General features: G+C 43.9%; 1 protein-coding gene across 2 annotated transcripts in view; it reads left to right on the top strand.

Moving 5' to 3' along the window:
- Positions 1 to 23,457, top strand: part of pde8b (phosphodiesterase 8B) — a 96,183-nt gene that overhangs the window by 23,088 nt on the left and 49,638 nt on the right. For both annotated transcript variants that reach the window (XM_036977078.1, XM_036977077.1), the window contains exons 2-3: positions 4,439 to 4,495; positions 13,345 to 13,535. In XM_036977078.1, the coding sequence (XP_036832973.1) occupies positions 4,439 to 4,495; positions 13,345 to 13,535 (248 nt within the window). The remainder of the gene's footprint in view (positions 1 to 4,438; positions 4,496 to 13,344; positions 13,536 to 23,457) is intronic.

Below are 23,457 nucleotides of genomic sequence, written 5' to 3'. Positions count from 1 at the left end.
CTGTTGTTCAACTGAATGTTGTCCTGAATGCAGAGAGAGAGATGTATACCTGTTGTTCAACTGAATGTTGTCCTGAATGCAGAAAGAGAGAGAGATGTGTACCTGTTGTTCAACTGAATGTTGTCCTGAATGCAGAAAGAGAGAGAGATGTGTACCTGTTGTTTTGACATGTGATATGTGACCTGGGTATCTCCCTTTCCCTGTTGTTATGCTTATGGACACACACACATACACATGTAGATGGTACTCTTGCGTTCTCTGTTACAGTATGTACCTGACCTCTTCTACATTCTGGACAGACAGACAGACAGACAGGCAGGCAGGCAGGCAGAGGCAGGCAGGCAGAGGCAGGCAGGCAGAGGCAGGCAGGCAGGCAGAGGCAGGCAGGCAGGCAGAGGCAGGCAGGCAGGCAGGCAGAGGCAGGCAGGCAGGCAGGCAGGCAGGCAGGCAGGCAGGCAGGCAGAGGCAGGCAGGCAGGCAGGCAGAGGCAGGCAGGCAGGCAGGCAGGCAGGCAGGCAGAGGCAGGCAGGCAGAGGCAGGCAGGCAGGCAGGTCTCAGCTACCAGGTGGTCTGATGAAAGGCTAAAAGAGAATTTGAAGTGAAAAGGATGCAAGAGTTTTTTGTTTTTGTGTGAGAGAGTGTGTGTGCACGTGTCGTATAATGTATATGTATGTGTGTTAAGGGGTTAGCTAATGTATCTGAGAGCTTTCAGGGTGCCATAGTCTTTTATCTGAGCCAGAGCTGCAGCACACACAGACACACACACACAGCACTGTGGAAGAACATAGGCCATTGTTAGCTGTGGTGCATACTGAGAGAGGGGAAATGATTGGACACTACGTGAAAAGAGAGAGACCGAGAGAGAGAGGTAAAAAAAATAGGACAGGAATGGAAAGAGAGAGGGAGACATAGAGAGGAGGGAGGGAAGGATGGTTTAAAAAAAAAGAGAGGTCGTAGAGAGTTTTATGCTCTAAGCCGTCACTGCTTCAGGCTCTCTATACACCCATCTATGCCCCTCACCGTCCTGCTACACCTACATAGTTCAGGCTTTCTATACACCCATCTATGCCCCTCCCCATCCTGCTACACCTACAGAGTTCAGGCTTTCTATACACCCATCTATGCCCCTCACCGTCCTGCTACACCTACATAGTTCAGGCTTTCTATACACCCATCTATGCCCCTCACCGTCCTGCTACACCTACATAGTTCAGGCTTTCTATACACCCATCTATGCCCCTCACCGTCCTGCTACACCTACATAGTTCAGGCTCTCTATACACCCATCTATGCCCCTCACCGTCCTGCTACACCTACATAGTTCAGGCTTTCTATACACCCATCTATGCCCCTCACCGTCCTGCTACACCTACATAGTTCAGGCTTTCTATACACCCATCTATGCCCCTCACCGTCCTGCTACACCTACATAGTTCAGGCTCTCTATACACCCATCTATGCCCCTCACCGTCCTGCTACACCTACATAGTTCAGGCTCTCTATACACCCATCTATGCCCCTCACCGTCCTGCTACACCTACATAGTTCAGGCTCTCTATACACCCATCTATGCCCCTCACCGTCCTGCTACACCTACATAGTTCAGGCTCTCTATACACCCATCTATGCCCCTCACCGTCCTGCTACACCTACATAGTTCAGGCTTTCTATACACCCATCTATGCCCCTCACCGTCCTGCTACACCTACATAGTTCAGGCTCTCTATACACCCATCTATGCCCCTCACCGTCCTGCTACACCTACATAGTTCAGGCTCTCTATACACCCATCTATGCCCCTCACCGTCCTGCTACACCTACATAGTTCAGGCTCTCTATACACCCATCTATGCCCCTCACCGTCCTGCTACACCTACATAGTTCAGGCTCTCTATACACCATCTATGCCCCTCACCGTCCTGCTACACCTACATAGTTCAGGCTCTCTATACACCCATCTATGCCCCTCACCGTCCTGCTACACCTACAGAGTTCAGGCTCTCTATACACCCATCTATGCCCCTCACCATCCTGCTACACCTACATAGTTCAGGCTTTCTATACACCCATCTATGCCCATCACCATCCTGCTACACCTACATAGTTCAGGCTCTCTATACACCCATCTATGCCCCTCCCCATCCTGCTACACCTACATAGTTCAGGCTCTCTATACACCCATCTATGCCCCTCACCATCCTGCTACACCTACATAGTTCAGGCTTTCTATACACCCATCTATGCCCATCACCATCCTGCTACACCTACATAGTTCAGGCTTTCTATACACCCATCTATGCCCCTCACCGTCCTGCTACACCTACATAGTTCAGGCTCTCTATACACCCATCTATGCCCCTCACCGTCCTGCTACACCTACATAGTTCAGGCTCTCTATACACCCATCTATGCCCCTCACCGTCCTGCTACACCTACATAGTTCAGGCTCTCTATACACCCATCTATGCCCCTCCCCATCCTGCTACACCTACATAGTTCAGGCTTTCTATACACCCATCTATGCCCCTCACCGTCCTGCTACACCTACATAGTTCAGGCTCTCTATACACCCATCTATGCCCCTCACCATCCTGCTACACCTACATAGTTCAGGCTTTCTATACACCCATCTATGCCCCTCACCATCCTGCTACACCTACATAGTTCAGGCTTTCTATACACCCATCTATGCCCATCACCGTCCTGCTACATCTACATAGTTCAGGCTCTCTATACACCCATCTATGCCCCTCCCCATCCTGCTACACCTACATAGTTCAGGCTCTCTATACACCCATCTATGCCCCTCCCCATCCTGCTACACCTACATAGTTCAGGCTCTCTATACACCCATCTATGCCCCTCCCCATCCTGCTACACCTACATAGTTCAGGCTTTCTATACACCCATCTATGCCCCTCACCGTCCTGCTACACCTACATAGTTCAGGCTCTCTATACACCCATCTATGCCCCTCACCGTCCTGCTACACCTACATAGTTCAGGCTCTCTATACACCCATCTATGTCCCTCCCCATCCTGCTACACCTACATAGTTCAGGCTCTCTATACACCCATCTATGCCCCTCCCCATCCTGCTACACCTACATAGTTCAGGCTCTCTATACACCCATCTATGCCCCTCCCCATCCTGCTACACCTACATAGTTCAGGGACCAGAGGAGGCACAGCGACAGAGACGGGGACAGCGACAGGGACAGAGATGCGGACAGGAACAGAGACAGGCACGGAGACGGGGACAGCGACAGGGACAGGGACAGGGGACAGGAACGGGGACGGGGACAGAGATGGTGACAGGAACGGGGACGGGGACAGAGATGGGGACGAGCACAGAGACAGGCACGGAGACGGGGACAGAGATGGGCACAGAGAAGGGGACAGAGACTGGGACAGGGCACAGAGACCTAATGAGCTCATTGTTGGTAATAATCACCGTACAACATTGGCCATACATCAGATCCTAACTAACATCCAACAAACACAAACAACCCCTCATCAATCTGATGTGACCACAGCAAACCAGAGCTGGCCCCACTCAACTCTGTAAGGGGGGCCAAATGGGACAATTAACTCACAGCTAGTGAGTCATTGAGCTGTGATGATGATGACATAAGCAGTTAATGACTGATGTCCAAAGAGGCACAGAGACAGATATGGGTCATTTTGACATTCTGCATATGTAGAGACTTGTCAACTTGATCATTATTGGGTGAGGTATTGGTGTGAGATGTCATTGCCTGTGATGTACTGTACATGTCATTTTTGAAGCTGCGTTAGCTACAGTCTATCAACAGTGTTAGTACTGCTCCTCCACATGGCATTACTGACATACACCTGTCTGTCTGCATCCAGCCAGTACAGCCCTTAATACTCTGTAAATAGGCTTGTAATGGACCTGCTCTTGCTGCGTCACTAATACGTTGTGTGTGTGTCTGAGTGTGGAACATCCTAAGCCGCTCTGTTAGTCAACAGTTCAGTAGCCAGAAATCCTTCCTGCTAGGTGATAGAGTAACAGGGTTCAGTAAGCTAAAGAAGGTTTTCCCGGGAGTGTGGAGCTTTTGTCTTTTACTGAGGAATACCTGCCTATGCATTTACCTACAGTATGAAGTATTAATGGGTTGAGACCATCAGAGAGAGAGAGAGAGAGAGAGAGAGAGAGAGGAGGAAAAGCAATAGCAAGAGAGAGGTGCAGGGCATGTATGGTACTCGAAGGAGAGGGTAAAATGGTAAGCAGTGCTCTGTTTCTCTGTTTTCTACATTTCAGTTTTTACTTCTGCTCTCTCTTTGTTTACTCTTGGTGTTCATTGTTTTCTTTAAACATGAACTCATTCTCTCTCTCTCTCTCTCTCTCTCTCTCTCTCTTCTCTCTCTCTCTCTCTCTCTTCTCTCTCTCTCTCTCTCTCTCTCTGTGTTCTAGGTATCAGCCACAGAAGAGTGTGTAGGACCTATGAGACTGACCCAAGAACCTATTCAGGTAAAACTGCACTCTACATTGTATATCTCCTGATAATAGCATGCTCCAGTTTAGTGCCCACTCTCTGTCAATTATCAGGAGTCTGCTGTATTTGGTTATGCATTCAGTGAAGTTACATGTTCAGGGGTAGAGCCCATCGTGGGCAGTTTCTCTCTTCTTCAAGCTACAAGAGGCATTGGAGTGGTGGCCATTTTGATTGGCACGGAACAGGATGTGATTAGGAAGCCTAATCAGAGTAATTTGCTATAATGACTTTTGGGGCCTGTAATTTTTTATTTAAATTTCAGTTGTTTGGCATGCTGTTGCTCAGAGCTGCTAACAACCAGTCATTGTTAGTGTTCATAATCCCAGAATAAAACTGGGAAATCAAAGCATAAATGCATAAAACAACCAGACCTGGTATTGGCATGTATATGAAAATACTCAAATACACTCCTATGCATTAAATAACCCAGGTATTTGAAATCCTTTTTGAAATAAGTAGTTGAAAATACTTTGAAATAGTAGGCTATTTATAGGAAATTATTTAAAAATGATTCCAATAGAAGTAGTTGATTCCGACCACATTATTTGAAAATACTAAAATATACAGAAAATAAGCAAATAACACATAATCAAATACATATATTTGAAGCCACGTCTGTAAACAAGTCCCACTAGGCACCCACTGGTTAAATCAACGTGTGAAATAGACGTTGAATTGTCGTCTGTGCCCAGTGGAGTATCTCTATCTACATAAAATGTGACTGTGTCTGTATCTCTATGGGATGTGATTTAGCTGTATCTGAATGGGATGTGATCTATCATTGCATGGTGTTTTTAAGGACACACCACATGACACAACATGGCATAAGGACAGCGCATTTATATAACACTTTGAACCTAATAGAAGTGTGTGGGTGGAGGTTCTAGTGTCCAGGCCTTGTGTAGAGAGTTGAGACAGGTTTTTAGTTGTACAGTGACCAGCTGCTAGCTGGGGTTAATGATGTGGTTGGGGCATGTGTGTCCTGTGGATTGGGATTAAGGCAGTGTGAGCATTTTAGAAGGCCAGATTAGCTCCCAGGCTCCTTATACTGTTGTGTAACTAAGTAAAGGGAGAGTTAGTTACTCAAGGTCAGGGGTGTGTTCTGTTTGTTGTGGAACAGTTCATCTAGACATAGGTCTCTGTTTTTTACCTTCTTTGTCATTGCACTTGATTGAGAAATGGAATAGTCCCAAAAGTGCAAACGTCACCCATCATCTGGCCGGCTTAATCAAACACTCAAAAGTATTTGAAAGAAAGGTCATACTGAAATGCTCTACCCCACATCCATTCCTCTTTATTGTGCCAAATAAAACTCATCCAAACCTCATCCATCCCTACAGCCCTCATTAAAACCTCATATCCAGCCCTAGTCCATTCTTCTCTATCAGGCTGTGTAAGAGCGTCTGCAGGAGGCCCCATACAGTCCTCAACACACGCTCCATAAAAACATTGAACTACTCTCCTAAAGCAGTAGAGCACACACACACGAAGAGTCACGCACACACACAGACACACGCAAGGGAGCACACGCACACACAGTGAAACACGCAAGGGAGCACACGCACACACACACAGTCACACACTTTACTGTACTCCCTCCTTCCTTTCTACCTCCCTCCCATTAGAACAGACAGAGAAAAAGAGATGAAAAGAGAAAGAGAAAAACTCTTTGGAAGAGAGAGTTCCATGCTAAAAGTTTCCTCCTGACGTTGACCATTTCCTCTGAGCCCTGGAAAGACTCTGTAGCTCCAAATCGTTTTATCTCTGGCTCCTTCATTTCTGCACACTGTCACAGTACTTTGCCTATATCAGAGAAATGATTTACCAGAGGGCTCAGAGGGTGTACTGTAGTTGACTATAGGCTGTATAAGACAGTAGCCCGGCATTTCCCAAACCATTGGTCGCAACACCATACGGGGTTGCCTTATTTGAAAATGGGATCAGGAGAGAATCTCTGAAAATTACAATAATTGCGCTTGGTTCATAGAACCGGGGTTACATCAGTAACCTCCAATAGCCGGAAGATGCGGTTGTAATAAACAGTGGTTTCTGTTTTATTCCTACAAATGTGAGTCTTTTGAATGGTTTAACTTTTTACTGCAGTGGGTTAAATCAGGGTCACACAGAGTGATTCTTGGTAGTCTTAAACAAATCTACTTTGAAACTAAAGTATACACGTCACACACATGGTTATGGGCTTAAAAAGAAGAAGAGACCTGTACCATGTCAGATATAGAGTTGAAATGTATTTTGAGTTTGTATCCCAATATTACACTTTATACACTGTACATCACAGAATACTGAAATATAATAAAACCGTTTGACATATAAACACCAGATTTTCAGCGTACATTTAATTTTTTACATCACTATTTTTACATGGTGGGGTCGCACATTTTAAAAAAATCAAAATCGAGTCGCGGGCCAACACATTTGGGACCCCTGCAGTAGTGCTCTTACTTTGGACTGGGAATTTAAGAAACCATATCGAGAAACACAGCCACCACTTGAAAACACAGGGGAAGCATTTACATAGTGTTTTGGAGGTGAGGAGTAAACCATGCCTATTAGGAATGATCCATTGATCGATCCATCAGATTGATGACTTGGAAAGGAGATGAAGGAGACATAGTAGGTCTCTATAAAGTAGAATCTTAATTTGAGACAGTTTGCTACAGTAGGAAAGTAATCCTGCAGCAACAGGAAATGTGAATTATTGTGTGGATTATAATTAATGGACATTTTTGTATGCATTGGTTCTACACCAAGAGGAGTCACACTAGCAAGACTTGGTCTAAAGCCAGTCAGCTAGATGTTGCCTACCTCTCTCTCTCTCTCTCTAGGAGCCTCAGCCTCCTGTCTGTTCAGCCTCCTGTCCGTTCCGTTCCCATCCCTCGATCTGTCTGTCTGGCCATGGGTGTGCAGAGATGGAGGCTTAACCTCTGAACTGTGATTGGCTGAGTCAGCATGGTAGAACAGTTAGGAGTAGAGGCCCATCTCTCTGCCTGTCCTGCCCTGAGTGTAACAGTGTATAACAGTGTGTCCTCTGTAGCTTAGTTGATAGAGAGCATGCCGCTAGGTTCGATTCCAGGGAAAGTCCATAAGTAAAATATATACATGCATGACTGTAAGTCACTTAGGGTGAAAGCTTCTGCTAAATGACATATAAACTCAGCAAAAAAGGAAACTTTTTCAGGACCCTGTCTTTCAAAGATAATTCGTAAAAATCCAAATAACTTCACAGATCTTCATTGTAAAGGGTTTAAACACTGTTTCTCATGCTTGTTCAATGAACCATAAACAATTAATGAACATGCACCTGTGGAACGGTCGTTAAGACACTAACAGCTTACAGACGGTAAGCAATTAAGGTCACAGTTATGAAAACGCAGGACACTAAAGAGGCCTTTCTGACTCTGAAAAACACCAAAAGAAAGATGCCCAGGATCCCTGCTCATCTGCCATCATTTATCATGCAAGGAGGCATGAGGACTGCAGATATGGCCAGGGCAATAAATTGGAATGTCCGTTCTGTGAGACGCCTAAGACAGCGCTACAGGGAAACAGGACGGACAGCTGATCGTCCGCACATCAGAACATCACACCCCTCGGGACAGGTACAGGATGGCAACAACAACTGCCCGAGTTACATCAGGAACGCACAATCCCTCCATCACCGCAATAGGCTGAGAGAGGCTGGACTGAGGGCTTGTAGGCCTGTTGTAAGGCAGGTCCTCACCAGACATCACCTGTGGGCACAAACCCACCGTCGCTGGACCAGACAGGACTGGCAAAAAGTGCTCTTCTATGAGTCGCGGTTTTGTCACAAACAGGGGTGATGGTTGGATTCGTGTTTATCGTCGAAGGAATGAGCGTTACATATCTCCCTCACTAGCTTTAAACACCAGCTGTCAGAGCAGCTAACAGATCACTGCACCTGTACATAGCCCATCTGTAAACAGCCCATCTACCTACCTCATCCCCATACAGTATTTATTTATCTTGCTCCTTTGCATCCCAGTATCTCTACTTGCACATTTATCTTCTGCACATCTACCATTCCAGTGTTTAATTGCTATATTGTAATTACTTCGCCACCATGGCCTATTTATTGCATTAACTCCCTCATTTGCACATGCTGTATATAGACCTTTTTTACTGTATGTTTGTTTATTCCATGTGTAACTCTGTGTTGTTGTATGTGTCGAATTGCTATGCTTTATCTTGGCCAGGTCGCAGTTGCAAATGAGAACTTGTTCTCAACTAGCCTACCTGTCACAGCTGTTGAAGGAAGAACTGGACCAAGGTGCAGCGTGGTGCGCGTACACACTTTTAATAGTAGATGTCGCCAACAAAACAATAAACTATACCAAAACAAACCGTGAAGCTTAAGGCTATGTGCCAACAAACAAAGTTCCCACAAACACAGGTGGGAAAAAGGGTACCTAAGTATGGTTCCCAATCAGAGACAACGATAGACAGCTGTCCCTGATTGAGAACCACACCCGGCCAAACACATAGAAATAGAAAATCATGGAAATACAAAACAGGCCCCGGACTGGGCACCCTCGCTGCGGGCCCCGGAGTGGGCACCCTCGCTGCGGGCCCCGGAGTGGGCACCCTAGTTGAGGGCTCCGGACTGGGGGGCGTCGCTGGAGGCTCCGGACTGGAGAGCGTCGCCGGAAGGTCCGGACTGGGCTCAGCCACAGGACTAACCAGGCTGGGGAGACACACAGGAGACCTGGCTCTGGGGACAGGTACAGGACTCACCAGGCTGGGAAGACATGCAGGAGGCCTCTTCCTTGGCCGAGGCACCGGATACACTGGCCGTGGAGGTGCACTGGCGGTCTCGAGCGCAGAGCTGGCACCACCCATTCTGGCTGGATGCCCGCTTTCACCCGGCAAATGCGGGACGCTGGCACCGAGCACACCGGCCTGTGAATGCTCAGCCTCGACACAGTGCGCATCACCCCATAGCACGGAGCCTGACCACTCACATGCTCACCACGGTAAGCACGGGGAGTTGGCTCAGGTTTCCAACTTGACTCAGCCACACTCCCTGTGTGCCCCCCCCCCCACACACATTTTTTGGGGGGCTGCCTCTCGGGCTTCCTTGCCAGCCATGTTCCCTCGTAACGCTGCCGCTCTGCTTTCGTCGCTGCCTCCACCTTCCTCAATGCTTCCACCTGTTCCCAAGGAAGGCGATCCCTTCCGGCCAGGATCTCCTCCCATGTCCAGGATCCCTTGCCGTTCGGGATATCCTCCCATGTCCATTCCTCCTTTTTACCATGCTGCTTGGTCCGTTGGTGGTGGGAAGTTCTGTCACGGCTGTTGAAGGAAGAACTGGACCAAGGGGCAGCGTGGTGAGCGTACATACTTTTAATAGTAGATGTCGCCAACAAAACAATAAACAATACCAAAACAAACCGTGAAGCTTAAGGCTATGTGCCATCAAACAAAGTTAAGTTCCCACAAACACAGGTGGGAAAAAGGGTACCTAAGTATGGTTCCCAATCAGAGACAACGATAGACAGCTGTCCCTGATTGAGAACCACACCCGGCCAAAACATAGAAATAGAAAATCATAGAAACACAAAACATAGAATGCCCACCCTAACTCACGCCCTGACCAAACCAAAATAGAGACATAAAAAGGATCTCTAAGGTCAGGGCTTGAAACTACCTGGTTAAATAAAGGTGAAATAAAATAAAAAATAAAAAACACTGAGGCCTGTACTCTGGAGCGGGATCAATTTGGAGGTGGAGGGTCCGTCATGGTCCGGGGCGGTGTTTCACAGAATCATCGGACTGAGCTTGTTGTCATTGCAGGCAATCTCAACACTGTGCGTTACAGGGAAGACATCCTCCTCCCTCATGTGGTACCCTTCCTGCAGGCTCATACTGACATGACCCTCCAGCATGACAATGCCACCAGCCATACTGCTCGTCCCCCCCCCTCAGGGACACATTATTACATTTATGTTGGTCACATGTCTGTGGAACTTGTTCAGTTTATGTCTCAGTTGTTGAATCCAGTGTTTAATTGGTATATTGTAATTACTTCGCCACCATGGCCTGTTTATTGCATTAACTCCCTCATTTGCACATGCTGTATATCCCGTTCCGTTCATACAAATATTTACACGTTATGTTTGCTGAAAATAAACGCAGTTGACAGTGAGAGGACGTTTGTTTTTTTGTTTATTATTATTATATGTAAATCACTTAAGGAAACCACTGTGACTAATCAATATTATGTGGTTGTACATACACACTGCTTAGCAGGTATGATAAAGGTCATCTTGAACCACATCCACTTTGGAGGCAGTGGGATCAGGTATGTCACATACTGTATGTGCCTGTGTTGCCAAGCGTGCAACACACACAGAGCCGTGCGTACGTGTGGCGACCCCTGTCTGGCCCGTGTGTGGGTCCAGGGTGGGTCGGCATCAGGTCTCTGTGTGTGTGTGTGTGTGTGTGTGTGTGTGTGTGTGTGTGTGTGTGTGTGTGTGTGGAATGTCACACAGCAGCTCCATGGTTACACAGAGCAAAACCATGGTTCCACAGCCCTGGTCGGGATCAAACGGTGTAGACCTTTCACAGCCTCCTACCAATGCCAGCTTCTTGTTCTCCCGCTCTCATCTTCCTTTCGTCTCCTCCATCCTTGGCTCCCTTCTTTTCTTCATGCCCCTGCCAGTCTGTCCTGTCAGCAGCAGCGCATGACTGGCGAGGCGGCTCCCTTTACTCCGTTCTCCTCTCTTCTTGCTCTCCCTGTCTCTGTTTGTCTTTATATATCTCTGAGCTGTGTAAACAAGTCCATCCGTTCTCCTCTCTTCTTGCTCTCCCTGTCTCTGTTTGTCTTTATATATCTCTGAGCTGTGTAAACAAGTCCATCCGTTCTCCTCTCTTCTTGCTCTCCCTGTCTCTGTTTTTCTTTATATATCTCTGAGCTGTGTAAACAAGTCCATCCGTTCTCCTCTCTTCTTGCTCTCCCTGTCTCTGTTTGTCTTTATATATCTCTGAGCTGTGTAAACAAGTCCATCCGTTCTCCTCTCTTCTTGCTCTCCCTGTCTCTGTTTGTCTTTATATATCTCTGAGCTGTGTAAACAAGTCCATCCGTTCTCCTCTCTTCTTGCTCTCCCTGTCTCTGTTTGTCTTTATATATCTCTGAGCTGTGTAAACAAGTCCATCCGTTCTCCTCTCTTCTTGCTCTCCCTGTCTCTGTTTGTCTTTATATATCTCTGAGCTGTGTAAACAAGTCCATCCGTTCTCCTCTCTTCTTGCTCTCCCTGTCTCTGTTTCTCTTTATATATCTCTGAGCTGTGTAAACAAGTCCATCCATTCTTCTCTCTTGTCTCGTACTGCTTTTCTAAGTATAGGTAAAGCTTCCATACAAGATGAAGACCAACAGGTTGGTGTTTCTAGTTCAGGCCAGACACCTGTTGGTGTGAAATACAGCTCTCATCAATCATCAATAAACTACCATCTACCTGGCTCCTGAGTACTCTTCTTAAGGAACAATAGAAGGCTTTCATTGTATGAGGAAATTCCTGGGAAAGTGGTGTGAAGCTGTGTCGTTGAACTATTAAGTGCTGTACCGTATATCAGCACTTAACAAGCATTGATAAGCTTATTTGTCTACCGGTCCTAGCTTCAAGTTTGTATAATCAGCAATGTTTTGTCAGCAAGCTACCTTTGTCAGGTAAGAGATATTTCATACCATCTGCGTTCTCTCTCTCTCTCTCTCTCTCTCTCTCTCTCTCTCTCTTTCTTTCTTTCTCTCTCTCTCTTTCTCTCTCTCTCTCTCTCTCTCTCTCTCTCTTTCTCTCTTTCTCTCTTTCTCTCTCTCTTTCTCTCTTTCTCTCTTTCTCTCTCTCTCTCTCTCTCTCTCTCTCTCTCTCTCTCTTTCTTTCTTTCTCTCTCTCTCTTTCTCTCTCTCTCTCTCTCTCTCTCTTTCTCTCTTTCTCTCTTTCTCTCTCTCTTTCTCTCTTTCTCTCTCTCTCTCTCTCTCTCTCTCTCTCTCTCTCTCTCTCTCGCTCTCTCTCAATTCAATTTCAATTCAATTTAAGGGTTTTATTGGCATGGAAAACATATGTTAACATTGCCAAAGCAAGTGAAATAGATAATTAACAAAAGTGAGATAAACAATAAAAATGAACAGTAAACATTACACTCACAGAATTTCCTAAATAATAAAGAGATTTCAAATACAAATAAATAAATATGGGTTGTATTTACAATGGTCACAAATCTTGCTGCTGTGCTGGCACACTGTGGTATTTCACCCAGTAGATATGCGAGTTTATCAACATCGGGTTTGTTTGGATCTGGGTAATCTGAGGGAAATTTGAGTCTCTAATATAGTCATACACATGGTAGGAGGTTGGGAAGTGCAGCTCAGTTTCCACCTCATTTTGTGGGCAGTGTGCACATTGCCTGTCTTCTCTTGAGAGCCAGGTCTGCCGACGGCGGTCTTTCTTAATAGCAATGCTATGCTCACTGAGTCTGTACTTAGTCAAAGCTTTCCTTAAGTTTGTGGCAGTCACAGTGGTCAGGTATTCTGCGTACACTCTGTTTAGGGTTAAATAGCATTCTAGTTTGTTCATTTTTTTTTGTTAATTCCAATGTGTCAAGTAGATATCTTTTTGTTTGCTCATGATTTGGTTTTGTCTAATTGTGTTGCTGTCCTGGGGCTCTGTGGGGTCTGTTTGTGGCTGAACCCCAGGACCAGCTTGCTTAAGGGACTCTTCTCCAGGTTCATCTCTCTCTCTCTCTCTCTCTCTCTCTCTCTCTCTCTCTCTCTCTCTCTCTCTCTCCATCCCAGGTCCTGCTGGTGTTTGCGAAGGAGGATGGTCAGAGCGATGCCTTCTGGTGGGCGTGTGACCGGGCGGGTTTCAGGTGTAACATTGCCCGAACGCCCGAATCCGCTGTCGAATGTTTCCTGGACAAGAGCCACGAGATTGTGGTCATTGATGGACGCCACTCACAATACTTTGAGGCAGAGGCTGTCTGCCGGTGAGCTCAAACTGTTTGTCTGTCTGTCTGTCTGAAATTATGGTAATACAAACTGTCTGTCTATCTGTCTGTCTGAGATTATGGTAATACAAACTGTCCGTCTGTCTGTCTGTCTGTCTGAGACGATGGTAATACAAACTGTCTGTCTGTCTTTCTGTCTGTCTGTCTGAGATGATGGTAATACAAACTGTCCGTTTGTCTGTCTGTCTGAGATTATGGTAATACAAACTGTCTGTCTGTCTGTCTGTCTGTCTGTCTGTCTGTCTGTCTGTGATGATGGTAAGACAAACTGTCTGTCTGTGTGTCTGAGATGATGGTAATACAAACTGTCTGTGTGTGTGTCTGAGATGATGGTAATACAAACTGTCTGTGTGTGTGTCTGAGATGATGGTAATACAAACTGTGTGTCTGAGATGATGGTAATACAAACTGTCCGTTTGTCTGTCTGTCTGAGATTATGGTAATACAAACTGTCTGTCTGTCTGTCTGTCTGTCTTTCTGTCTGAGATGATGGTAATACAAACTGTCTGTCTGTGTGTCTGTCTGAGATGATGGTAATACAAACTGTCTGTCTGTGTGTCTGAGATGATGGTAAGACAAACTGTCTGTCTGTGTGTCTGTCTGAGATGATGGTAATACAAACTGTCTGTCTGTGTGTCTGAGATGATTGTAATACAAACTGTCTGTGTGTCTGAGATGATGGTAATACAAACTGTCTGTCTGTGTGTCTGAGATGATGGTAATACAAACTGTCTGTGTGTCTGTCTGAGATGACGGTAATACAAACTGTCTGTCTGTGTGTCTGTCTGTCTGAGATGATGGTAATACAAACTGTCTGTCTGTGTGTCTGAGATGATGGTAATACAAACTGTCTGTGTGTCTGAGATGATGGTTATACAAACTGTCTCTGTCTATCTGAGATGATGGTAATACAAACTGTCCGTTTGTCTGTCTGTCTGAGATTATGGTAATACAAACTGTCTGTCTGTCTGTCTGTCTGTCTGTCTGTCTGTGATGATGGTAAGACAAACTGTCTGTCTGTGTGTCTGAGATGATGGTAATACAAACTGTCTGTGTGTGTGTGTCTGAGATGATGGTAATACAAACTGTCTGTGTGTGTGTCTGAGATGATGGTAATACAAACTGTGTGTCTGAGATGATGGTAATACAAACTGTCCGTTTGTCTGTCTGTCTGAGATTATGGTAATACAAACTGTCTGTCTGTGTGTCTGTCTGAGATGATGGTAATACAAACTGTCTGTCTGTGTGTCTGAGATGATGGTAAGACAAACTGTCTGTCTGTGTGTCTGTCTGAGATGATGGTAATACAAACTGTCTGTCTGTGTGTCTGAGATGATGGTAATACAAACTGTCTGTGTGTCTGAGATGATGGTAATACAAACTGTCTGTCTGTGTGTCTGAGATGATGGTAATACAAACTGTCTGTGTGTCTGTCTGAGATGACGGTAATACAAACTGTCTGTCTGTGTGTCTGTCTGTCTGAGATGATGGTAATACAAACTGTCTGTCTGTGTGTCTGTCTCAGATGATGGTAATACAAACTGTCTGTGTGTCTGAGATGATGGTAATACAAACTGTCTGTCTGTGTGTCTGAGATGATGGTAATACAAACTGTCTGTGTGTCTGTCTGAGATGACGGTAATACAAACTGTCTGTCTGTGTGTCTGTCTGTCTGAGATGATGGTAATACAAACTGTCTGTCTGTGTGTCTGAGATGATGGTAATACAAACTGTCTGTCTGTGTGTCTGAGATGATGGTAATACAAACTGTCTGTCTGTGTGTCTGAGATGATGGTAATACAAACTGTCTGTCTGTGTGTCTGAGATGATGGTAAGACAAACTGTCTGTCTGTGTGTCTGTCTGAGATGATGGTAATATAAACTGTCTGTCTGAGTGTCTGAGATGACTGTAATACAAACTGTCTGTCTGTGTGTCTGAGATGATGGTAATACAAACTGTCTGTCTGTGTGTCTGAGATGATGGTAATACAAACTGTCTATCTGTGTGTCTGAGATGATGGTAATACAAACTGTCTGTGTGTGTGTCTGTCTGTGATGATGGTAATACAAACTGTCTGTCTGTGTGTCTGAGATGATGGTAATACAAACTGTCTGTCTGTGTGTCTGTCTGTGATGATGGTAATACAAACTGTCTGACTGTGTGTCTGAGATGATGGTAATACAAACTGTCTATCTGTGTGTCTGAGATGATGGTAATACAAACTGTCTGTCTGTGTGTCTGTCTGTGATGATGGTAATACAAACTGTCTGACTGTGTGTCTGAGATGATGGTAATACAAACTGTCTGTGTGTGTGTCTGAGATGATGGTAATACAAACTGTCTGTGTGTCTGAGATGATGGTAATACAAACTGTCTATCTGAGTGTCTGAGATGATGGTAATACAAACTGTCTATCTGAGTGTCTGAGATGATGGTCATACAAACTGTCTGTCTGTGTGTCTGAGATAATGGTAATACAAACTGTCTGTCTGTGTGTCTGAGATGATGGTAATACAAACTGTCTGTCTGTGTGTCTGTCTGTGATGATGGTAATACAAACTGTCTGACTGTGTGTCTGAGATGATGGTAATACAAACTGTCTGTGTGTCTGAGATGATGGTAATACAAACTGTCTGTGTGTCTGAGATGATGGTAATACAAACTGTCTATCTGTGTGTCTGAGATGATGGTAATACAAACTGTCTATCTGAGTGTCTGAGATGATGGTCATACAAACTGTGTGTCTGTGATGATGGTAATACAAACTGTCTGTCTGTGTGTCTGAGATGATGGTAATACAAACTGTCTGTGTGTCTGAGATGATGGTAATACAAACTGTCTGTCTGTGTGTGTGTCTGAGATGATGGTAATACAAACTGTCTGTCTGTGTGTCTGAGATGATGGTAATACAAACTGTCTGTCTGTGTGTCTGAGATGATGGTAATACAAACTGTCTGTCTGTGTGTCTGAGATGATGGTAAGACAAACTGTCTGTCTGTGTGTCTGTCTGAGATGATGGTAATATAAACTGTCTGTCTGAGTGTCTGAGATGACTGTAATACAACCTGTCTGTCTGCGTGTCTGAGATGATGGTAATACAAACTGTCTGTCTGTGTGTCTGAGATGATGGTAATACAAACTGTCTATCTGTGTGTCTGAGATGATGGTAATACAAACTGTCTGTGTGTGTGTGTCTGTCTGTGATGATGGTAATACAAACTGTCTGTCTGTGTGTCTGAGATGATGGTAATACAAACTGTCTGTCTGTGTGTCTGAGATGATGGTAATACAAACTGTCTGTCTGTGTGTCTGTCTGTGATGATGGTAATACAAACTGTCTGACTGTGTGTCTGAGATGATGGTAATACAAACTGTCTGTCTGTGTGTCTGAGATGATGGTAATACAAACTGTCTGTCTGTCTGTCTGTGATGATGGTAATACAAACTGTCTGACTGTGTGTCTGAGATGATGGTAATACAAACTGTCTGTGTGTGTGTCTGAGATGATGGTAATACAAACTGTCTGTGTGTCTGAGATGATGGTAATACAAACTGTCTGTGTGTCTGAGATGATGGTAATACAAACTGTCTATCTGAGTGTCTGTGATGATGGTAATACAAACTGTCTGTGTGTCTGAGATGATGGTAATACAAACTGTCTATCTGTGTGTCTGAGATGATGGTAATACAAACTGTCTGTGTGTCTGAGATGATGGTAATACAAACTGTCTGAGTGTCTGAGATGATGGTCATACAAACTGTCTGTCTGTGTGTCTGAGATGATGGTAATACAAACTGTCTGTTTGTGTGTCTGAGATGATGGTAATACAAGCTGTCTGTGTGTCTGAGATGATGGTAATACAAACTGTCTGTCTGTGTGTGTGTCTGAGATGATGGTAATACAAACTGTCTGTGTGTGTGTCTGAGATGATGGTAATACAAACTGTCTGTCTGTGTGTGTGTCTGAGATGATGGTAATACAAACTGTCTGTGTGTCTGAGATGATGGTAATACAAACTGTCTGTGTGTCTGAGATGATGGTAATACAAACTGTCTGTCTCTGTGTCTGAGATGATGGTAATACAAACTGTCTGTCTGTGTGTCTGAGATGATGGTAATACAAACTGTCTGTGTGTCTGAGATGATGGTAATACAAACTGTCTGTCTGTGTGTCTGAGATGATGGTAATACAAACTGTCTGTGTGTCTGTCTGAGATGACGGTAATACAAACTGTCTGTCTGTGTGTCTGTCTGTCTGAGATGATGGTAATACAAACTGTCTGTCTGTGTGTCTGTCTCAGATGATGGTAATACAAACTGTCTGTGTGTCTGAGATGATGGTAATACAAACTGTCTGTCTGTGTGTCTGAGATGATGGTAATACAAACTGTCTGTGTGTCTGTCTGAGATGACGGTAATACAAACTGTCTGTCTGTGTGTCTGTCTGTCTGAGATGATGGTAATACAAACTGTCTGTCTGTGTGTCTGAGATGATGGTAATACAAACTGTCTGTCTGTGTGTCTGAGATGATGGTAATACAAACTGTCTGTCTGTGTGTCTGAGATGATGGTAATACAAACTGTCTGTCTGTGTGTCTGAGATGATGGTAAGACAAACTGTCTGTCTGTGTGTCTGTCTGAGATGATGGTAATATAAACTGTCTGTCTGAGTGTCTGAGATGACTGTAATACAAACTGTCTGTCTGTGTGTCTGAGATGATGGTAATACAAACTGTCTGTCTGTGTGTCTGAGATGATGGTAATACAAACTGTCTATCTGTGTGTCTGAGATGATGGTAATACAAACTGTCTGTGTGTGTGTCTGTCTGTGATGATGGTAATACAAACTGTCTGTCTGTGTGTCTGAGATGATGGTAATACAAACTGTCTGTCTGTGTGTCTGTCTGTGATGATGGTAATACAAACTGTCTGACTGTGTGTCTGAGATGATGGTAATACAAACTGTCTATCTGTGTGTCTGAGATGATGGTAATACAAACTGTCTGTCTGTGTGTCTGTCTGTGATGATGGTAATACAAACTGTCTGACTGTGTGTCTGAGATGATGGTAATACAAACTGTCTGTGTGTGTGTCTGAGATGATGGTAATACAAACTGTCTGTGTGTCTGAGATGATGGTAATACAAACTGTCTATCTGAGTGTCTGAGATGATGGTAATACAAACTGTCTATCTGAGTGTCTGAGATGATGGTCATACAAACTGTCTGTCTGTGTGTCTGAGATAATGGTAATACAAACTGTCTGTCTGTGTGTCTGAGATGATGGTAATACAAACTGTCTGTCTGTGTGTCTGTCTGTGATGATGGTAATACAAACTGTCTGACTGTGTGTCTGAGATGATGGTAATACAAACTGTCTGTGTGTCTGAGATGATGGTAATACAAACTGTCTGTGTGTCTGAGATGATGGTAATACAAACTGTCTATCTGTGTGTCTGAGATGATGGTAATACAAACTGTCTATCTGAGTGTCTGAGATGATGGTCATACAAACTGTGTGTCTGTGATGATGGTAATACAAACTGTCTGTCTGTGTGTCTGAGATGATGGTAATACAAACTGTCTGTGTGTCTGAGATGATGGTAATACAAACTGTCTGTCTGTGTGTGTGTCTGAGATGATGGTAATACAAACTGTCTGTCTGTGTGTCTGAGATGATGGTAATACAAACTGTCTGTCTGTGTGTCTGAGATGATGGTAATACAAACTGTCTGTCTGTGTGTCTGAGATGATGGTAAGACAAACTGTCTGTCTGTGTGTCTGTCTGAGATGATGGTAATATAAACTGTCTGTCTGAGTGTCTGAGATGACTGTAATACAACCTGTCTGTCTGCGTGTCTGAGATGATGGTAATACAAACTGTCTGTCTGTGTGTCTGAGATGATGGTAATACAAACTGTCTATCTGTGTGTCTGAGATGATGGTAATACAAACTGTCTGTGTGTGTGTGTCTGTCTGTGATGATGGTAATACAAACTGTCTGTCTGTGTGTCTGAGATGATGGTAATACAAACTGTCTGTCTGTGTGTCTGAGATGATGGTAATACAAACTGTCTGTCTGTGTGTCTGTCTGTGATGATGGTAATACAAACTGTCTGACTGTGTGTCTGAGATGATGGTAATACAAACTGTCTGTCTGTGTGTCTGAGATGATGGTAATACAAACTGTCTGTCTGTCTGTCTGTGATGATGGTAATACAAACTGTCTGACTGTGTGTCTGAGATGATGGTAATACAAACTGTCTGTGTGTGTGTCTGAGATGATGGTAATACAAACTGTCTGTGTGTCTGAGATGATGGTAATACAAACTGTCTGTGTGTCTGAGATGATGGTAATACAAACTGTCTATCTGAGTGTCTGTGATGATGGTAATACAAACTGTCTGTGTGTCTGAGATGATGGTAATACAAACTGTCTATCTGTGTGTCTGAGATGATGGTAATACAAACTGTCTGTGTGTCTGAGATGATGGTAATACAAACTGTCTGAGTGTCTGAGATGATGGTCATACAAACTGTCTGTCTGTGTGTCTGAGATGATGGTAATACAAACTGTCTGTTTGTGTGTCTGAGATGATGGTAATACAAGCTGTCTGTGTGTCTGAGATGATGGTAATACAAACTGTCTGTCTGTGTGTGTGTCTGAGATGATGGTAATACAAACTGTCTGTGTGTGTGTCTGAGATGATGGTAATACAAACTGTCTGTCTGTGTGTGTGTCTGAGATGATGGTAATACAAACTGTCTGTGTGTCTGAGATGATGGTAATACAAACTGTCTGTGTGTCTGAGATGATGGTAATACAAACTGTCTGTCTCTGTGTCTGAGATGATGGTAATACAAACTGTCTGTCTGTGTGTCTGAGATGATGGTAATACAAACTGTCTGTGTGTCTGAGATGATGGTAATACAAACTGTCTGTCTGTGTGTCTGAGATTATGGTAATACAAACTGTCTGTGTGTGTGTCTGAGATTATGGTAATACAAACTGTCTGTGTGTGTGTCTGAGATTATGGTAATACAAACTGTCTGTCTGTGTGTGTGTCTGAGATTATGGTAATACAAACTGTCTGTGTGTCTGAGATGATGGCAATACAAACTGTCTGTGTGTGTGTCTGAGATGATGGTAATATAAACTGTCTGTGTGTGTGTCTGAGATGATGGTAATACAAACTGTCTGTGTGTGTGTCTGAGATGATGGTAAAACAAACTGTCTGTGTGTGTGTGTGTGTCTGAGATGATGGCAATACAAACTGTCTGTGTGTGTGTCTGAGATGATGGTAATATAAACTGTCTGTCTGTGTGTCTGAGATGATGGTAATACAAACTGTCTGTCTGTGTGTCTGAGATGATGGTAATACAAACTGTCTGTGTGTGTGTGTCTGAGATGAGGGTAATACAAACTGTCTGTGTGTGTGTCTGAGATTATGGTAATACAAACTGTCACACAGTTACTCTGACATCCAAGACATTCCTGGACGAAAATGATTCTACAGAATATATCATGCCTCTGTAGGCCTAACTATTCGATGTACTGTAAGTGAGATTCCGGCTCAATATAAAAAAACAAAAGTAAATGACACATGCAAGAATTCAAACACTGAGTTTTATTATAAGTAGACACGAGGCTGTCATTTAATGCTTAATCAACTTAATTGTTCTATTATTGTGGCCCTGGTGGCACAAAGTAATCAAAGGTCTGACTTCACAGAGAGGCTTGTGAAAATGGTCACAACAGGGGACCGGCGTGTGTGTGTTTAAGGGGAAGGGGGTGTATCTGATCTCCATCAGCTAGGACTTGACAATGGTTAATCAAATCTCCCAATTTTTTCTCAATTTTGCATGCCTTCTGAAACAGCTGCAACTGTATATGCATTCGTAAATCAAGTCCTTTCTTGAGTTTGGCTCAGGGATGGAACAACTGTTCAGCATCTGAGCTTATGGTTGTTTGTGGGAGAAAGGGGTCAAGTGCGTGTGTGTGTGTGTGTGTGTGTGTCTGTGTGTGTGTGTGTGTGTGTGTGTGTGTGTGTGTGTGTGTGTGTGTGCATGCGTGTTTCCCACATATTTTGCTGATTTTAGGGATAATATAGGATGAAACACAGTAAGCTAACAGTCCTTTGCATGAACTGCCTATGTTATTGTTAATTATGGAAATGAAGTTTGGACACACCTACTCATTGAAGGGTTTTTCTTTATTTTTACTATTTCTACGTTGTAGAATAATAGTGAAGACATCAAAACTATGAAATAACACATATGGAATCATGTAGTAGCCAAAAAAGTGTATTTGATATTTTACAAAGTTGCCACCCTTTGCCTTGATTACAGCTTTGCACACTCTTGGCATTCCCTCAACCAGCTTCATGAGGCATGCTTTTCCAACAGTCTTGAAGGAGTTCCCACATATGCTGAGCACTTGTTGACTGCTTTTCCTTCATCCCAAACCATCTCAATTAGGTTGAGGTCGGGGGATTGTGGAGGCCAGGTCATCTGATGCAGCACCATCACTCTCCTTATTGGTCAAATAGCCCTTAGGAGGTGTGTTTTGGGTCATTGTCCTGTTGAAAAACAAATGATAGTCACACTAAGCACAAACCAGATGGGATGGCGTATCGCTGCAGAAAGCTGTGGTAGACATGCTGGTTAAGTGTGCCTTGAATTCAAAATAAATCACAGACAGTGTCACCAGCAAAGCACCATCACACCACCTCCATGCTTCACGATGGGAACCACACATGCGGAGATCATCCGTTCACCTACTCTGCATCTCTCAAAGACACAGTGGTTGGAACCATAAATAAAAAATGTGGACTCATCTGACCAAAGGACAGATTTCCACCGGTTTAATGTCCATTGCTTGTGTTTCTTGGCCCAAGCAAGTCTCTTCTTCTTATTGGTGTCCTTTAGTAGTGGTTTCTTTGCAGCAATTCGACCATGAAGGCCTGATTCACGCAGTCTCCTCTGAACAGTTGATGTTGAGATGTGTCTGTTACTTGAACTCTGTGAAGCATTTATTTGGGCTGCAATCTGAGGTACAGTTAACTCTAATGAACTTATTCTCTGTAGCAGAGGTAACTCTGGGTCTTCCTTTCCTGTGGCGGTCCTCATGAGGGCCAGTTTCATCATAGTGCTTGATGACTGCACTTGAAGAAACTTTCAAAGTTCTTGAAATGTTCCGGATTGACTGACCTTCATGTCTTAAAGTAATGATGGACTGTCGTTTCTCTTTGCTTATTTGAGCTGTTCTTGCCATAATATGGACTTGGTCGTTGACCAAATAGGGATATCTAATGTATACCACCCCTACCTTGTCACAACACAACTGATTGGTTCAAACACATTAAGAAGGAAAGAAATTCCACAAATTAACTTTTAACAAGGCACAACAGTTAATTGAAAGGCATTCCAGGTGACTACCTCATGAAGCTGGTTTAGAGAATGCCAAAAGTGTGCAAAGTGTCATAAAGGCAAAGGGTGGCAACTTTTTTGCTTACTACATGATTCCATATGTGTTATTTATTTTGATGTCTTCACAATTATTCTACAAGGTAAAAAAAAGTAAAAAATTAAGAAAAACCCTTGAATGAGTAGGTGTGTCCAAACTTTTGAGTGGTACTGTATATAAATATATATTTACAGAAATATGTGGGGGATTGGAAATGATGCAGTCTACATTGATGGAAGCTACAATCTATCTGCAATATTAAAGCTACTACCCCCCAAAAAATATATATAATAATAATAATCAATTGGCCTAGCTAGTTTCCCTACATATAAGGACAAATTGAGTTACTTAACTTTCTCCACTTTCCAATCAGTCACTTCATTATTTATAGGTTAGTGTTAGAGGTCTCTATTAGTCGGATGCTACTTTCCACAC

Source organism: Oncorhynchus mykiss, chromosome 5, assembly GCF_013265735.2.
Source record: "Oncorhynchus mykiss isolate Arlee chromosome 5, USDA_OmykA_1.1, whole genome shotgun sequence".
In the NCBI taxonomy this organism is placed as follows: domain Eukaryota; kingdom Metazoa; phylum Chordata; class Actinopteri; order Salmoniformes; family Salmonidae; genus Oncorhynchus; species Oncorhynchus mykiss.
Note: the sequence above shows the minus strand (reverse complement) of the source record. Positions and strands in the feature narration are given on the sequence as shown.